This window comes from Cryptotermes secundus, unplaced genomic scaffold (assembly GCF_002891405.2).
Source record: "Cryptotermes secundus unplaced genomic scaffold, Csec_1.0 scaffold378, whole genome shotgun sequence".
NCBI lineage: Eukaryota > Metazoa > Arthropoda > Insecta > Blattodea > Kalotermitidae > Cryptotermes > Cryptotermes secundus.
In genome coordinates, this window is record NW_019734966.1 from 633,045 (window position 1) to 651,597 (window position 18,553).

The window sequence follows — 18,553 nt, forward strand, 5'->3', positions numbered from 1 at the left end:
TTGTGAGATTGTAAACTGTGTGATTGTAAGAGCGGATGTGCAATAAATTCGCTACATCTAATATGGCGTAAAGTTATTTGTCGCGTGACATATACCCAACACGTGACAGTATAATAAAACAAAACACTATTACATCAAACAATCTATCTACACACACACACACACACAACCTTCTTCCTACATTTAACAATCCATAATATCCTAACCCTAAATTGCACAAACCAACACTTTATATTTCTTTCTGAAAACCCCACTGAACCATAATCTCCAACAAACTAACAATCAACCAGTGACCTGGCCACGGGCAAGTACTCACTCGTGCTGAACACAATGAAACTGACGAAAAATGGCGCCATCACAACTCCTTCCCACAGGCACACTTTGCTCTAGTCCGTCGGTTTCTAGCAACTGCTAGAAACAGAATGTTCCAAACGACTTTTTCCCCCAATTTCCAAAACTCAAATTTTTCTCGAAACACGAAAAGCTGCTCGCACAAAATCCCTAAAGTCGGCAACTTGTTGGACATTTCCTTTCGCACGAAGCGATACTTGAGCGGGTCTTTCCACTAATGCGTAAACAATCATTTATAAATACAAAGGTGGGATAAAAAGTAGTGGCAACACTGCTGTAACATGAAAGATGTGCGTCATGTGGCACCAGCGCCGTCTGTAGCTGATAGCAGAAGTTCAGTTGAAGTAGTGCAGTGAGTGGCTCTGGTTGTGTTTCATTGAGTTGCATTGTGCATTGTCTGAAATGCAGGAGCCCAGTTCAAGCACCCTAACCTGTTTACGAAACAAGACCAACGCTCCTGGATAAAAATTGAAGTTGCACGAGGTTGTAGTGCACAAAACTGTTATCAGGGACTGCGAAAACATGTGGTGATGCTTCTTTGCCATATGGCACAGTGGTACGATGGGTGAAATTGTTCTGTGAAGGGAGAGATGCCATTCAGGACAGCCATCGTTCAGGACGACCCTATGTTGACAACCACGCAATTCAGCTTCTTGTTTCTTTGCTGGATGTCGATCGTCGATGGGCTGCGTGGGAGTTAGCTGTTGAGGTAGGCGTATGTCACAAAACCGCGCTCCACATTCTGCACGATATTCTTGGATACTGCAAAGTAGCAGTACGTTGTGTTCCCCTTACAATGTCCAAGGTACAACAATGGCAACGTTATGCAATTGCACAGGACTTGTTGGACCGGTACCAGAAGGAAGGTGACGACTTCTTTGGAAGGATCGTCACTCTGGACGAAACTTGGGCTCGCTCATACGAACCTCACTTGAAGCGACAATGAAATGAATGGAAGCATCCTCCTCATCCAATGAAAGTACGCCCTACACAGAGTAATGTGAAGGCAATGTTCATTGTGGCATATGACATTGATGGAGTGATACTGCACCACACTCTACCTCAATGACAGACAGTAAACGCTGCCTACTACTGCAATTTCGTGCGTATTCATCTTCGTCCAGCACTCAGGAGAAAGCGACGACATCATCCTTCATGACAATGCAAGGGCTCATACTGCTGACGCTGTCAAGGATCTCCTTTGCCGCTGGCGATGGGAGATACTGCAACATCCGCCATACTCACCCGATATGAGTCCGCGCGATTGTGATATCTTTGCCAAAATGAAAGAACCGCTGCGAGGGCTAAGTTACAACACAAGAGAGATTATTCGTGCTGTAGGGCGGTCACTGCTGGACATCAACAGAAGTGGACGCATTGATGGTGTACGACGCCTTCAATAAATTTGGCAGAAGGTGGTACACATGGGGGCGATTATATTGAAAAAAATATAAGTGTGCTTACCCCAGGTAATAAAGTCATTTCAGAGGCGTTGCCACTACTTTTATCCAACCTATGTACAACGCGATCGACTAACAAGGAATGCGAAGCCAGCCGCGGTTGTCTCCTAGCCTTCCGGCCAGCCGTCTGGCGTTTTACGTAAGTATCCAATCTTACAAAAATCATACTCAATATCTAATAAAATGGGCCCAACACCGTACCGGTTCTAATCTCCTCCATTATTTCCTTAAAATACGGATCCTGTTGCTGTCCCGCAAAAACAGTCAAATAATGTGAAATAAGTGAAAGGTTGCACCTAATATCGGGTATGGATTATACTAGTGTACTCGTCACACAATTTAAATCTCGAATGTCGGTACAAAATCCATATTTTTTAATTCCATCCAGCAATATTTTTGGGGACTAAAATCACTGGCGCCGCCCACGGCTCCCTTTAGCCAACATCTCATCTCCTCCTTTAAGGCATGTGTTCTTTTTAATCGGTAGGGCATCCCCTGTCCGAATCTCGTGACAGCCCTTTGTCGCGGTGGGTAGCACCCCTGTGCTGTCGTTACAAAATAAATCAACATATGCTTCCATCACTGGTATCAAGACTTGCTTCTCTTTTCCGGTCAAGTGATCTAGCTTCTTTGTTACTTCCATGAGTTCCTGAGGGTCTTTTGTGCTAACGGAACTAACTCGAAGATACCCCGTTCCCTTCCTCCCCTGGTAGCGAAAATGAACTCCTGCTTGCGCGGGTGGAATCCCCTTCAGCGGCTCGGCCTGTCCCAAGCGTATATTCTTCCCCAACTCCAAATACTGACCGCGGGTATTCAACACCTTTAATACACAGTACCAAGCCCCGTTATCCTCTCGTATGGTCATAACCCTATTACTAGTCCCTCAGACAACTGGGGGATGACGATTGTCTTCTTAGCCACCACGTTCCAACAATCTATACAGGATCCTCCCGGTCTCAACCCTGGGGTAGGTACTTCAGTCGGTCCACCCGACGGCGTCAATCTGGGGCTAGCCAACCCCTCTGGTGACACCCTCTGTGGCGTCCGGCATTGGCGGTGGACTGGGGCACACAGTTTGACCTCCTGCCCTGATAATTGATGTTGCGTCCGTCCTAGGACTAGCGTGCCGGTTCGTAAATCGGTACATGCCCCATCCTTCTGAGGACATCAGCCCCTAGAACACCACTATATTCCGTATCTAGAGGGACTGTCCAAAATCCGTGGATAAACTTCTTTTCCCCGTCCTAAATGTTATCAACTGTGTTTCCACTATTTTCAGTTTAGCTCCCGTGATACCACTTGCGGCTTTCCGTGTAGCCCGAATCACTGTCGTATCAATTCCCGGTTTCATCACGCTCACGCTGGCTCCTGAATCTACTAACACCTTGTGGAAGCTTCTTTCTATTTCTATTTCTAGTAGCAACTCTGGACCGGTAATTCATAGGTGCGACCGACCTGCAGTCGTGCAGTCTATTGCTGGTTGACGCTGGGTATCTGGACGTCGAACACCGAACGTTTGGAAGCTGGGCAGCTCGATGTTTTAGACAGTCTCTACGCCTATGCCCAAACACGTTACAGTGGAAGCACTGGATGCCTGACGAGCGAGTGTCCTCTGGTGGGATCCAAAGCCGCGCCGGCCCCCGAAGAATTTATCTCTCCGATCCTTCCTTTCCTCTACCTCCTCTAGTGAGCAGGAAACCGCGGGAGGGTGGGTCCCTCCCTCCAACCCTCTGATATCTCTACGATCCCCGACTTGACGTCATAAAAATGGGTTCTTGTCGCTCCTAGCGACAGATACCGTCTTAACTCCTTCGGTTAACTGTTCGTGTTTCTCCACGTTCTCTACCGTGACCGCTAACCTCACCGCCTGCTCCATTGTGCTGAGCATCTGAAATTGTACTTGTTGACCCACTAGGCCCCTAAGACCGTGAACGTAGGCTGCCAGCAACCTACGCTCCGCTTCCTCATTAATTATATGCTGGATCTCTTCGTCGTTGACTTTCCTGATGGTTGTTAAACACATCTTCCTACAGCGGTCACTGAACTCCTCCTCGCATTCATCATTCCCCTGGAGCACATCCTGTAGTCTAGTGCAGTATACCTCTAGTACTTAGAGGTGACAGTCCTCCGACGCGAGGTAGAAGTATTGGTAGTGGCGAGGAGAGCTCCAGCATGCCGACAAGTGTGGCGGGGAATGCAGTACAGGAGTTCTCAAAAGGAAATAACTTCTTACCTAATTGTGTTGCATAGTGATGGTGGTTTATTCTCGTTGATGTTCACACATCCGATGTTAAGTTTTAAGTGCCGAATGACAGAATGTTATGCACTCAAACTATTATACGCTTTTCACTGTTATATACATGAAGAGTTTTATTTACATATTACACGGATCTATTCTAAAGAGGCAACACCGGCAATGTCGGATTATTTTTTGTTTTCTTCCAGCGGAACCCCAGTTTGAAAATAATTTTCTTTAATGTAGAGATGCATCCCTGAAAATCTAACGTCTTCTTCTACTTTTCGTGAACTTTTTTCAGGATAGGTCTCCGTTTTTCGACCATGTAGAAGTCATTAATTGTTCTTCCCACCACAGACTCGTTAAAGTCGTCCAAAATGGCTAGCGAAGATTTCCTAGGTCTTTCTTCTTGGATGCCGAAAAGGAAATGAAGCCCCAGATTCGATATTTTTTCTCTTATTATTCTTCTGACACTACTTTCCGATACACCTGTTGCCTTTGCTACTTCCACTCCTATGTTCTTCACTGTAATTGTTGGCCCAGCCTCTTTCATATAAAACTTGGTTATAGCAACATCGGTTCCTGCGACACCTTGTCTATTGCGTCAAATATTCAATGGTACGAACTAATTCCTCATAAAGCAACTGTTTTTATACCTTGCTTAGTACGACATGCACAAATGCACCAACCTCGTATGTAACGTCATTTTCATTCCTGAATTTCTCTGATATCGTGGGAAAGTTCGATGTGTCTGCCCACCCTCACTTTCTCTACTTGCTGACGTGACTGTCCTGGAAGAATACGACCGCGGGCTGCAAGAGGAGCGTGGGTTTTATGCGAAAACAAGGGTGTGGGGTGGGACTGCGTGAATAGTGCAAGAGGACGCGGCAGGTTGTTAACTGCATTCCTTTCCTAGAATCTCGTCTAACAGGACCTCACATTGTCTACTTACCCTATAGTGTTCCTGCCTAAACCCAGAGAAGTGCAGTAGCGAAAACATGGCAATGAAAAGGAAAGTTTTAAGCATTGAAGAGAAAGTTAAAGTGATTCGTGAAATAGAAAATGGAAGGAAAAAAGCTGATGTATGCCGCGAATTTGGTTTGGTGAATTCTACAGTACAAACGATATGGAGAATCCATATTAATTCCACGTTAATGTTACGTTAGTCTGTACTTAACTACGTATTTCACTAAAAAATGCAACATTTTAACTCGGGTTTTGGTAGATTTTTACGTGACTAACATAAGGCTACTGTGGAAGTGTCCATTTCGGTTACAACGACATTCGTTTATAACGACACTATTTTTAGGTCCCTTTGATGACGTTATAACCAAGTTCTACTGTACTTATATACATTACTAACAATTTCTCTTGATTGTGAATGCAACACTTTTACACTCAATTTACTTCGTGTAGGTGGCATGTTAAATTAGAGAGAAAAAATGTAGAAATATAAATAAACAAAAAAGAAAATCAGAGAATAAAATAAAATATTGTCACTGTCACCACTTGACTTCTGGCCCAGTACTTCAATGCGACGTCTCAACTATCTTTGGCCGTGGTTGGATCTCAACTGTCTTCGGCGACGGCTATCCCAATGCTGACTTCTGTCAAGTCAAAGTCACATTGCGGCTGACGGTCAGTCAGTCAGTTAGTCTTGGAGTCGAGCCCCATATGGGCTCATGACCAGATATTAATTATTACCGCTTGGCAATTACTGTCTTGTTTCTGTGGGGCGCCATCTCTGACGAGAGGACGGGTCTGTCTTTTGTATATGCTGTTGGCTATTGCCAGCGCGGTATTTCTCGGTGCCGAGCCCCTTGGGACTCGCGACCATATTTTACTGTCTCAGATTCGAGACTTCCCTTTTCGTCACCTCCTACGACTCGCAGGGTTACGGTGGAGGTATTCGACCCCACCTCCACACGGGTTACTCTGACTGACTTCTGTCTCTGTAGCTCTCGGCTTATGTAGGTGTTCTGGGGACTGGATACCAGACTCCATTCCTCACTGTTTCGTTTCTACTGACCGCTGTTACGTAACGGGCGCAACGAACTCTCTGTAGTTCATTTCTGGGGAGACGCGTTCGTTGCTTCGGCATTGTCCACGCAACGGCTCCGTTCTTTGCGTTACCATGGAAGTGCCTATTCCAAACTCATGTGTTCGGCAATCCGTTGCCTCGGGAACGCTCCTTCGCAACGTTCTGTTCGATTTGTCGCTGTTGGAACTCAACAATTTCCATTGTAGCCGTTGCGCGGCGATGGACGTAAGGTAACGCGTCACAATATTAATACAGTAATTAAAGAATAATACACTCAAATACGACTCCTAGTCAAAACTTTTTAACTTGACTGTACAAGGAAGAATGCTCTTGGGACGTCCGCTCGCACTGAATACAGACGAATGGCTAATCATAACACGCCTCAAATTTCACAAATGGACCTGCCCATCCACGGCGCAGCTTTTCCTGGTCTGTCAGCTTTAAGCACTAGAGCTTTAATACTGGTCAGGGAGCTTGTCACTGAACCTCTCAATCAGTGCCTGCCTCAGGACTCCATAGGGACATCCATCTCATCCTAGCTCTTCCCTTTCATTCAAGAACTGCAGCGCCACCCCTTGCAATTTTGCGTTAACAATGAAAGCTTTATCGTGGCTAGTCCACCCACTTACCTTGGCCAATGTCTCTATCTGCGTTAAAAACTCATGTATGGATCTCCCCCTGCTTTCCCCTGTCCATTCTTTTATCCCTGCCAAAAGTGAAACGTCCTTGCTCTGCCCTCTGTGGGCCTCCCCAATTCTGAGAGTCTCCAATTGAACCCGTAGTTCCTCCATCTGTGTGGAGAACCTCCATTTCCGCTACACGAGCCATGCTTCCCACCAAAGGGCCAATGTGTATCTGCTGTAAGCTAAACTATGTTCGTAGGTCTCCCCGCAATTTCCTTTCAAAAGAAAAATTACACAGGCCTACAAAAAAAAAAAATTTTTTGGTGTCTAGGATTTTAGAACTAATTTTAGTTATATTTAAGGCGCTGAATCTAAATATAAAATCAGTTTTTCTCTACCAGCTCTACTTTTTTAGATCAGCGTTTTTGTAACGTGCAGTTCTACACAAAATGTGCAGTTCTAATTGTATTTTGTGCAGTTCTAAATCTCATATGCAAGGATTGGTTCCTGTATATTTGCCCTATTGTCAGTCTGCTGTCCACTGAGTTCCCCCAAAATCCACTAGATGGCATTGTCTGTCCGGTGTGAAGTGAACTTGAACGCTTCCACTAGAGTTGAGGTTAGTTTATATGTTCTCGCCGTGCAGGGTACATCGAAGTTGGCCTCGGGTGATATTTGTTTATAAAAGTAAAAGAGTTGTTATAAATTTAACCTAAAACGTACTGTGTTGAAGATTGTTGTGTTTGTGTTCCTGAATTGAAATAAAATGAGTTCAAGAAGAAGAAGTTGTATAAATCAACCTGATGTGTTTTGTTACATATGTGGAGAATACACGTTAAAAGAAAACAGAAAAACTGTTAGTGACTTTGTAAAGAAAGCTTATTTTGTATACTTTGGTGTTAGGCTTGGTGATCAGGATAAAACCTGGGCACCGCATCAGGTCTGTAAAACTTGTACAGAACATTTACGACAGTGGACTACCGGGAAAAGAAAAAGTCTGAAATTCGGCGTACCGATGGTTTGGAGAGAACCCAAGAACCACTTCGATGACTGTTATTTCTGCCTAGTAAATATTACTGGAATCAATCGAAACAACCGTAGCAAGTGGACTTATCCTGATTTAGCCTCTGCAAGACGCCCAGTTCCTCACTCAGAGGAAGTACCGATCCCAACGTTTCACCAGCTACCAGAGCTCTGTGAGGATGAGTATTTTCCCTCTAATCACCCTTCTGATTGTAATGAAGGTGACAGTGATTATGAAGGGATGTCGTCAATCCCTCAACGTTTTAACCAGGATGAGTTAAATGACCTCATCAGAGATCTCAACCTGTCAAAAGAAGCTTCTGAATTACTGGCTTCTAGGTTGAACGACAAAAATTTACTGGAACAAGAAACCAAAATTTCCTTTTACCGCACAAGAGAAACGGATCTGCTACCCTTCTTCTCTCAAGATTACAATCTTGTATATTGTCACGAAATTAGAGGACTCTTGGAAAAAATGGCTCTTCCTGAATATTTTCCCGATGATTGGCGCCTATTTATTGACAGCTCAAAGCGAAGTTTGAAATGTGTCCTTCTACACAATGGAAACAAATATGGTTCAATACCAATTGCTCACTCCACGAAAATGAAAGAAGAATATAACACCATAGCTTTGGTCTTAGAGAAGATAAAGTATCATGAACATCAATGGGTGATTTGTGTGGACTTAAAAATGGTAAATTTTCTCCTTGGACAGCAAAGTGGTTACACCAAATATCCCTGCTTTTTGTGCCTCTGGGATAGCAGAGACAAAACACACCACTGGGTTAGAAAAGAATGGCCCAAGAGAGAAAACATGTACGTTGGGGAGAAGAATATCATTAACGATCCCTTAGTTAGACGAGAGAAAATCATCTTTCCTCCACTGCATATCAAGTTGGGCCTTATGAAGCAGTTTGTAAAGGCCCTTGATAAGAACGGATCATGCTTTGCATATATAGAAATGAAAATGCCTCAGTTGAGTACGGAAAAAATTGAAGCAGGAATATTTGACGGCCCACAAATAAGACAACTCATTAAGGATCCTGCCTTCGCAAATTCGATGAACGAGGCTGAGCGAAAAGCCTGGACTTCATTTGTTGCAGTTGTCGAAAATTTTCTGGGCAAACACAAAGCTGAAAACTATGTTGAACTGGTAAACGAGATGCTTAACAGTTTCAAATCCCTTGGCTGTAACATGAGCATTAAGGTGCACTATTTACACAGTCACTTAGATAGTTTTCCTGAAAATTTAGGAGACACCAGTGAGGAACAAGGTGAAAGATTTCACCAGGATATTAAAACTATGGAGGACCGCTACCAAGGAAGATGGGATACACACATGATGGCAGATTACTGCTGGAGTTTAAAAAGGGACTGTTCTAAAATACATTCAAGAAAGTCACGAAAAAGAAGCTTCCGTAGTGTTCCGTGACTATAGTTGGTTTGACTGTTATATATAGTCGATGATTTTTTCCTCTATCTTTGTATTTAATATAATAAAATAAAAATATAATTATAATATAGTAATAAAAATTCCATGTTGAGTTTTTTTATTTGATCCACTGATTTAACTTAAAATAGTGTAACGTATATTTCACCAAAATGTTATATCTTAAAAATTTGAGCTCCTAGGCAAAAACTAATGCCATATTTGAATTCAGGGCATCAAATTCATATGAAATCAGCTCCAAATACCCCGGCACCAAAACAGCTGTTGGCATTTAATGGTAGAACTTGAGTGATAATTATCACTCAAGTTCTACCATTAAATGCTTAAATTTTTAAATATTTTCATCTACCCTAAAAAAAATCAATTTTATAAATAAAAAAATGATTTTACAGTGCCATGGCAATCATAACTGATCCCTACAAATCCGTATGTATAGTTGTGGCAACACATAAATAAAAACGCTCACTTAAAAGCGTGGGTGGTTAAAAGTTACCCACATTTCTCTGTAATTTTCTTAACCGTGTCCGGCGCACAAGTCCTGCAATCCGGGCGGAATTACGACATCGCACCGCTTGCCACCAATTTGTTGTGTCCTGATAGGGATCAGTGGCTGTACTCACCCCCTATCGGACGTCCGTGGATATCTTTCAACCTATGCAGTGGAAAACATGCTTGTATAAGGGGTCCCACAAAAACTCGGATTAATCAAAACAATAAATGTATAATGAAACAAAACACTATTACATCAAACAAGCTATCAACACACACACAAACTTCGACTACATCCGTTTTTCACTTCCTACAAATTAACTGCCCATAATATACTAACTCTAAATGGCACAAACCAACACTTTATATTTCTTTCACAAAACCCCACTGAACCAGAATCTCTAACAAACTAACAATGAACAAGTGACCCGGCCATGGGCAAGTACTCACTAATGCGGAACACAATGAAACTGACGAACAATGGCGCCATCACAACTCCTTCCCACAGGCACACTTTGCTCTAGTCCATCTGTTATGAGCAACTGCTAGAAACAGAATGCCCCAAACAGCTTTTTTTTTTCCTCCCAATTCCAAAACTCAGTTTTCTCAAGTCACATAAAGCTGCTCGCACAAAACCCCTAGGTTCAGCAACTTGCTGGAACAATTTTCTGTCATGCTAGCGAAACTTGACCAGGTCATTCCACTGAAGCGTAAACAGTCTTTATTAAATACAGCGCAATCGAGTGACAAGGAATACGAGGCGTCAGCTGCGGTTCTGTCTCCTTGCCTTCCTGTCAGCCGTCTGGAGTTCAACCTAGGTATCCAATCTTACAGAAATCATACTTAATATCTAATAAAATGGGCACAACAATAAACAAAGCTCATGAATTTATAACATTAATGTCATGAAAATATACATCCTATCATTTTCACCGATCCCCCATTCTGATTACTGATAACTATCAATTGCATTAGTTTCTTTTTGTGGTTTAACCTCAACAGAATTCAGAAATCTCTTCCTTTTGCACTGAGTTATTCTAGCAGTGTGGGTAGCAAGTGGTGTGTGTCCAAAGATTACATTACCAATCCTATTTAGGCACATCATGGGCAGTCTCATAAGATAAACTGTGTATGGAGTGGAAAGCATAAGGTCAAGTCTTTGATCTGACCCCAGTCCAGCCAACACCAATTCTCAACACAGTCGCTAGTATGACACATCTAGCATACTTATCACACACAGTTCTGTTGTAAAAGCTGTGGCACACATTTCCCAATAATTACCAATGGGAAAAAAATGTTAACATGACTAAGTAATTGCTTGGGAATATATACAGAACTGGATGTATGAAGGCAGTTTCACAATTTCTTATATAGACCAATAAATTATTATTTACTTTAACTGCAAATGGGCTTTTACCTGGTGACAGTGGTACACAAAACACAGAAAGAACACCATGCTCAAACAAACACAGCACACAAAACTACACAAACAATAAAGGATACACTACATACAATAAATACAATGATAAAAATTACTTCTTAGTTAATAATCCAGTCTCTATTAGAGGCCAGAAGCTTAAAAACATATTACATACAGAATTTATTGTGATACATTACAAAACTGAGCATTCAAATCTATAAAGCTCTGGCAGAGAGAATGCACAAATTAATTTAATTGCTGTACATTAAAGGTTAAAGCAAATAAATTGTTTACAAGAACTCACCACCACAGCAGGTGCTCAAAATGTCTCCCTTCTGCTCTTAAACAAACTTAACATCTTTTGAAAACACTGAAATTAGTGTCAGTTCACTTACCTTAACAAATGTATTTTTTTTTCACAATCCTTGTGCACGAGTTCATTCAACATGTGGGGAATTATTTGAATGCACTTTGTTTTTTTTTTTGTTTCCCCACAGATAAAAATCTCAGGGATTTAAGTCTGGGGAACTAACAGGGCACAGTCTGCCACTTGCCACTCTGTCTTCAAACAGCCCATTTAAAATATTAATGGAATAACTACGAGTGTGTTATAGCACCAACTTGCATAAAATAACCACATTTCTTCTGTAATGCTGTGAGGGATGAATGCCACTCTACACTATTGTGGTGAAACCTGCACCTGTTGAGCTAGTTATGCCAGGGATTTGAGAGGTGAATGTTCTAATCTGGATCCAATTTCATCCTGCTTTTCCTCAACATAGCATTCTGTCTAGTGTACTCATATTTCTTGATCAAGGACTGAAGTGAATCTGTTGAAACAATATGGATCCTCCTAATTGTGTGACACTGCCACAACACACTCCAGTCATCTGATTGTGAAAGGGCACTTCAAAAGTCTGTTTTGGATACTGCTCCAGTACCTGCTGTTGTGAGCACTGAAATACCCATCTAGATGGAATCAAGCATCATCAGCAAAAAAGGTAATTTTTGGTTATAGAACGATTACAAAAATGTGTTCCTCTCATAATTTGCATCTGTAATTGCTTGATAAAAGGTAAGGTAAAGTTGTCTCTGTGCTTAACTAATTAAGCACTATGCCATGAAGGCGTACGGAGAAAAGGATGTATAGATCTACATTTTCTTGACCTTGGCACTAGCTGAAGGTGAGTGGTCAGCTTCACGCCATGGCTGCAATACCCCCAGGGAAAGACACCCTGGTATCCACTGGATAGGAGGTTGGGTGACTATCCTGGCTCCTAGCAATTGCTTGAACACATTTAATTTTTTATGGCAGTAGGTATAACTTTGTAGTTGCTCACTACACTGTTGTGGTCAAAATCTGCGCTTGTTGAGCTAGTTATGCCAGGGATTTGAAGGGTGAATGTTCTAATCTGGATCCAATTTCATCCTGCTTTTCCTCGACATAGCATTCTATGCAGTGTACTGAGCCATGCATTGGCATTGGCTCCGGTATGATGTCATGGGCTTCCAGCCCCGTGATCGAGATTTTTAAACTTATCCCCCACCCCATCCCCATGCGGGACTGGGTCACGTGGTGTTGCCCTCTCTCCTCCCTTCTACCCCTGGGGGCCTTGCTTGGAAGTTAATGCAAGTTCAGAAGTACAGTACTGGTTATGGATCCATAGGGTGCTCGCAACGCTGAGCCAGCTAGTAAGTGATTGTCAAATTTCCATCTGGCAGGGAGTCTAAATTTGGTTTCGGTATGTGGGAGCTGGTTCGCGGCCGGCAAGATTGCCCGTGGTCGCCCGTCGTCGGGGTTGTGCACGGCGGCGACTTGCACCAGTTTGGGTTAAACATGTGTTGAATATATATTGTGTATTTGTTTTCGGTTCAGCCTGTGGCCAGGTGACTTGCACCAGTTTGGGTTAAACTTCTGTTTTAAATATATATATTGTCACGTGTCTTGAGTGTATAACGCGACAAATAACTTCACGCCGTATTTCATATAGCGAATTTTATTTCACATTCGCACTTACAATCACCCAAATTACAGATTCACAATTACTGCTATCTGCAGTATCACAAATACTACACTCCAAATGCCACAATACAACTGACTGGTTGCTGGCTAACTCGGAACTAACTCGGAGGTAGCTCGAGGACTAACTGTGAATAGCCTTCGCTGCTCCTCATGTAGCCTCGATCGGACAATACAGAAAACGGCCACGTAATAAGCACCCTTGTTGCCTGGCGCTGTGTTGCTAGCAACGCTAGCGGTAGTAACCGCTGTTACTACCGTCGTCTCTCGCAATCCTGTTTACCCACGCTGCCTAGCAACCCGTGATATCCCTTGGTGACATCACCGCTGTTGACTCGCATTGCATAGCTACCAGGATGCTAGGACTCGGCTAACTTCGGCTCACTTCGNGGGGGGGGGGGGTCATCCATAGCTCAACATGTCAAAATATATTATTTGCTTTGATTCAGCCTGGCCAGGCTAGAAAGGCAGTAATTGGGTTTATTAAATTTTGTTATGTTTTTACTTGATGCCCATCATTGTAACTAGACTTGCCCCGCTGCTAGCTTGGATCCCTTACTCTAACATAGGGAGCGTGTGAGCACAGCACGAGAGCCGTATGATGGAGCACCGTTTCCCCTACCCCCGATTGAGGAAGGGTAGACGGAGCCGAAAGGTGCCAGAGTGACGGTGCTGTGGTAGCAGAGAGTAGACGGCACAGTACTCATATTTCTTGATCAAGGACTGAAGTGAATGCACTGTCTTCACAAATTCAAAAATAGAAAATGGAGCTAAAACTCTATCACTTGGACATCATACATAAAAACCAATTGTTTAAGCATATATTTCATCATTTCAATTCACTACCATAAATGAAGCAAAACAGATTTCTGAATGTCATATGAACAGGAACATGAGGGACACTGATATGTACTGCAGCAAGTCATTTGGAGGTGTAGCCACAGAGCTACAGGAGATAACTGCACAATGATACAGCCAACAGTCATTTTATCACTGAAAGCACCTTCACCTTCAGTTGCTCATTTTTATTACAGCTGGGGAAGCCAGGTCTGACTGTTCAAGATGACACTGTATTACTGTGTTAAGAAGTTTAAAGAAGTAATAAAACTTGTTACAGCATTTCTCTTGTATTTATTTATGAAAAACAATGAGTTATATGATGTAAATTTCCTTATAAAACTAAGCCTTTTCCTTGTTACATATGATGAAAAACTCAGAATATGTGATTCAAAATAATCTTTCTGTAACAGACAAGTCTTCCATATTTTTTCACCAATATAACTGTTAAAGGAATTCAGTTACCATACGGCACAGAATTACCAATGCCAGCCATTTCCTTTATTTCTGTTATCAGTCTGGCGTTGTGCTCTTGCATAGTGCCAAGAGATCTTGCCTCTGTCACTGTCACTTTCAGTCGATTCTCTTCCTGAAAAATACATCATTATGAAACATTTTACAGAATCATACTATGCTCAGCAGCATACAAGGTATGGTTTATTTTACTTGCAACTTGGAAATGTAATAACAGATAGCAGAATGCACTGAAACCTCCATTTTTGTACATTTAGGAAGCAGTGGATTGGAGCAATAAAAGAGGAACTGCAACACTGGGATTACTGACTTAGCATCATTGAAACTGAATACTAAATGAAGGAAAACCTTAAAATTGAGGAACAATAAATGGAGGTTCCACTGCATCTACTGCATTTATATTATAGTTTGAATTCCTCGTCCAGAGCTGTACAAAAAATTCATCATGTGACATGTGCTTTCTAATGATATAAATTGAAGTCAATGCATATAGCACGAAGGGGAAGTGGAGAAAAACTCCACACACCAAGGCACAAGATGGAGCTGAGTGGTCAACACTACATCCTGGCGAGTTTACTGACTGCCCCACCACAGATGTAATATAAACAATCAGTTTTTTTTTTTCTTTTTTCGCAATGTAGGTATCTTCTGTATATTTGACTTGGTTCATCCTGGTCTGTCACACTAGCAATGCTATAAAAGATCATCAACGCTGTCCAGTGTGATTGATAAATGTTTTTTTCCTTCAATAATTCATCCTTTACATGTTTCAGTTGGAGCGACGATCTTCAGAAGGACATATCAATATGTGTGGAAACCTCTATTACAATGTCACTGGTTACTACAAATATACACAGATACCATTACAATGTAATGAATGTAAAATATTAGCTTTTAACATTTACAGTGATGTGCATGAATTTATTAAAACATTTATAAACCATTACAACTAGTCTATTTACAGTATGATTTAAAGAACTTGTTTAAATCTAGAACCAATTTGGTTTTTGTCCTTTATATTGCTTCTCTTTAAGGGAAGATTAGTGTCTACCATGTCATAGTTCCGTTGCTTAAAGAATAGGACTCTTTTGTGTCATCCGATTGTTCGGGCCATATAAACCAAATTGGTTCCAGATTTTAACAACATATTTAAACCATACTGTAAATAGACTAGATGTAGTGATTTATAAATGGTTTCATAAATTCATGCACATCGCTGTAATTGTTAAAAGCTAATATTTTATATTCATGACACTGTAATGGTGATTCCTGTGTGTACTGGTAGTAACCAGTGACACTGTAATAGCGGTTTCCAAATGTATTAATGTTTTTCTGAAGATGGTCACTCTGACTGAAACACGTAAATGAATTATTGAATGAAAAAAACATTTATCAACCACAATGGATGGCAGTGATGATCTTTTATAATCTTCTGTATACTTTTATTCACTTCACTATATACCTGTGCAATGACTGATTTTTAAACACGACTTATTTTCACTTGCAAACGTATGTAACAAGCACATGTTGCTACATTTTATCATCACTCTTTCAATATAAGACCTTCTGAGATCCATCATGGATATTACAAAACAGAATCCTGCATCACTTCAGGTCTTCCCAAACTTATCTCCTCTTCTGGCTGATATTTTAGGATCTGGCTTGTAATTCTCCCCAAGTGTTCCTCCCAGCTTATTCTGTGCAAAGTATCCTCAATGTACACAAGTAGAAGACTCCCCCAAAATGATACAGAGTCATAAGTTTATGAGAAGTGCTTGGGAGTTCAGAACTTTCTGCCACAATGTTATCATCTTAAGAATTAAAATATTTCATGGATAAGTGTTAACTATTTTGTAAATAAATACAGCAGTAACGCAGAACTGGGAAAACCATGTTTGGTGTTATCATGTTAAACCTGTTTACGAATGAAGAAAACAGCTAGCCACTGCTGTCCAAGGAAGTCTTAAAATATCTGGATTTAGAAATCATAAATTGTGACCTTGCACACGTTTTTGTTCCCCTGTGTAGCATCAAAGCAAAATGAATGCCCAGGAATACTGACATTCTGGACTTTGTCTATCATCTGGTATTCTAAGAACACAATTTTTCAGAAACTGGAACACTTTTTGTCATCAAAAAGAGTTGGAGACCTACTACTTAGAATACCAAATGATAAAGTATGAAAATTCTGTAATCCTGTGTGTTACACACAATCATCAGAATCCTTTACAATGAACTGAATGCCATTCTTACTTACCTGGTAGTTCTCCATCTTGGCCCGAAGCCTGAAAATGTAGGTCTTAAATGCTGCCTTGTGGAACACTTCTTGGAACTGCCTGTCATCGTGGAACAGGTCTCCCAAATCCTGGGCTTTTACACCCAACAGTATTTCAGCTGTGTCTTGGAAACAAGTGGCCCACTGATTACCTGAAAAGTCTCCCAAACTCACCTGTTCACACAGAAACCAACAGTGTTAATGTAAAATCCTGGATGGTAATGGTTAACTGACAGTACATGAAAATTTAAAACTGAAAGCATACTGCAAAATTAAAAAAAAAAAATATATATTGTGTTGATTATCTGAAATGTAACAACTGTATGCTCATTTGTAGGATGTGAGGTTCTCACAGTGGTGGTAATGAAGAGTTCTACCTTCTGGGACATAATGTTCTGTAGTCTTTTCAAAGTCAACTGATGTTTCAGGGGAACATGTGCCCCCCCCCCAAATTCAGTGTCGAAGAATAAGCAAAGCAAGAAACCAGCATGAAAGCAGGTGGCAAGCAAAACCGAACTCCTCAATGTCAGTTGACTTTCGGCGGATTGCACAGTGATATATCCCAGAAGACAGAACTCTTTATATCCACACTTGTCAATTTTGGTCAAAACTGGGAATATTTATGGCATTTTTCAATCTGAGTTGAATTTTCAACATCAGTCACACCACTACTTAAGTCTGATATCTGGTATGCCAGTTCAACTATGGAGTCAGGAAATGATAATGGTGAATTCCTTTGTGCCCGTGCCTTGGAGGCATCTGGGTTAACAGCAAACCTTATGTTCCTGGCAATGCTACACAATATGTAGGATGGTTCTGCCAAACTTCATGGGTATGTTAAATGATTCTGAGTAAAATGAGTCCTGTTAATGTGGGCTTAATTAGAAGCATTTTGAGTTAAGGCAGTTTGAAAGTAAGATGAAAAATTCCAGAATTAAGGGGTTTTAATGAAAATTTTCATAAGTCGAGTGGCTTGAAACCACAGTTTGGCACAGTATGGGACTGCAGTGGTTATAGCCTCAAGAATGTGGGTTTTTCAAATTTCATCTGCAGTCTCCAAAATTCTTTGAAGGAGTGTATTTCTGTTCTTTGTGCATATGCTAGCTGCTTCATGAGACCCCCAAGATAATAAACTCTGGGGTTCAAACCGAGGAATGCTGCTGGCCAGATATGTAATTCTTTTCTGGCCAATTCAACAATCTGAATTGTTCTGATGAGGATATTTAAACAATTGTTACTGAAAATGTCGGAGAGGGGGGTTCAATCATGTTGTAGATACATGCGCCCTGGCATCAAAAGTGAATGTCTTCTAAACGTGGGTCAGTTCATTTTGTGAACAGGCAAGGTAAGACACCCTGAGAGAAGGCCCAACAAACTGATTTTTTTTTTAAGTTGCTTGATTAATGAACTTCAGAGTTTCTTTCACACTCCTTCTGAATTGTCCTGTGTACAGGTCAGAATGTGCAGACAAAATGGCTGTGAGAGGAAACATACATAGGAGGACGCAGTAATAGAACTGATCCAGCAAGGCATGCAAAGACTGCGGACACCACTGAATAGCATATGCTTCAGAATGTCTTAAATAACATACTTACAGAAAGCAGCAGCCTATATTTGAAGTTAGGGTATTCACGGTTGCACTTTTCACACCGGTACATACCATTGTTCTGGTCAATGACCTGCAACCACAGCAGAACATAACAATTTACTATGGTCTCACCTGACATATAGGAAAAGAGCCTCTGAAATACAATACTCAAATTCAGTATATGACATCATGTCCCCTGAAAATGAAGTAAGCCATGCCTTCCAGCATCATAACCAGAGAAAGCCACATCCAGCCAATATTCACTG

The 18,553-nt window shown here is 41.4% G+C and overlaps 1 protein-coding gene across 1 annotated transcript in view; it reads right to left on the reverse strand.

Annotated features, from left to right (window-relative positions):
- Positions 1-14,234: 14,234 nt before the first annotated feature.
- LOC111869060 (replication protein A 70 kDa DNA-binding subunit) overlaps positions 14,235-18,553 on the reverse strand; it is a 43,449-nt gene continuing 39,130 nt past the window's right edge. Inside the window, exons 11-13 of the mRNA XM_023860257.2 lie at positions 18,295-18,378; positions 16,682-16,873; positions 14,235-14,539 (exon numbers count right to left, since the gene is read on the reverse strand). Of these exons, the coding sequence (XP_023716025.1) occupies positions 14,408-14,539; positions 16,682-16,873; positions 18,295-18,378 (408 nt within the window). The 3' untranslated portion in view covers positions 14,235-14,407. The remainder of the gene's footprint in view (positions 14,540-16,681; positions 16,874-18,294; positions 18,379-18,553) is intronic.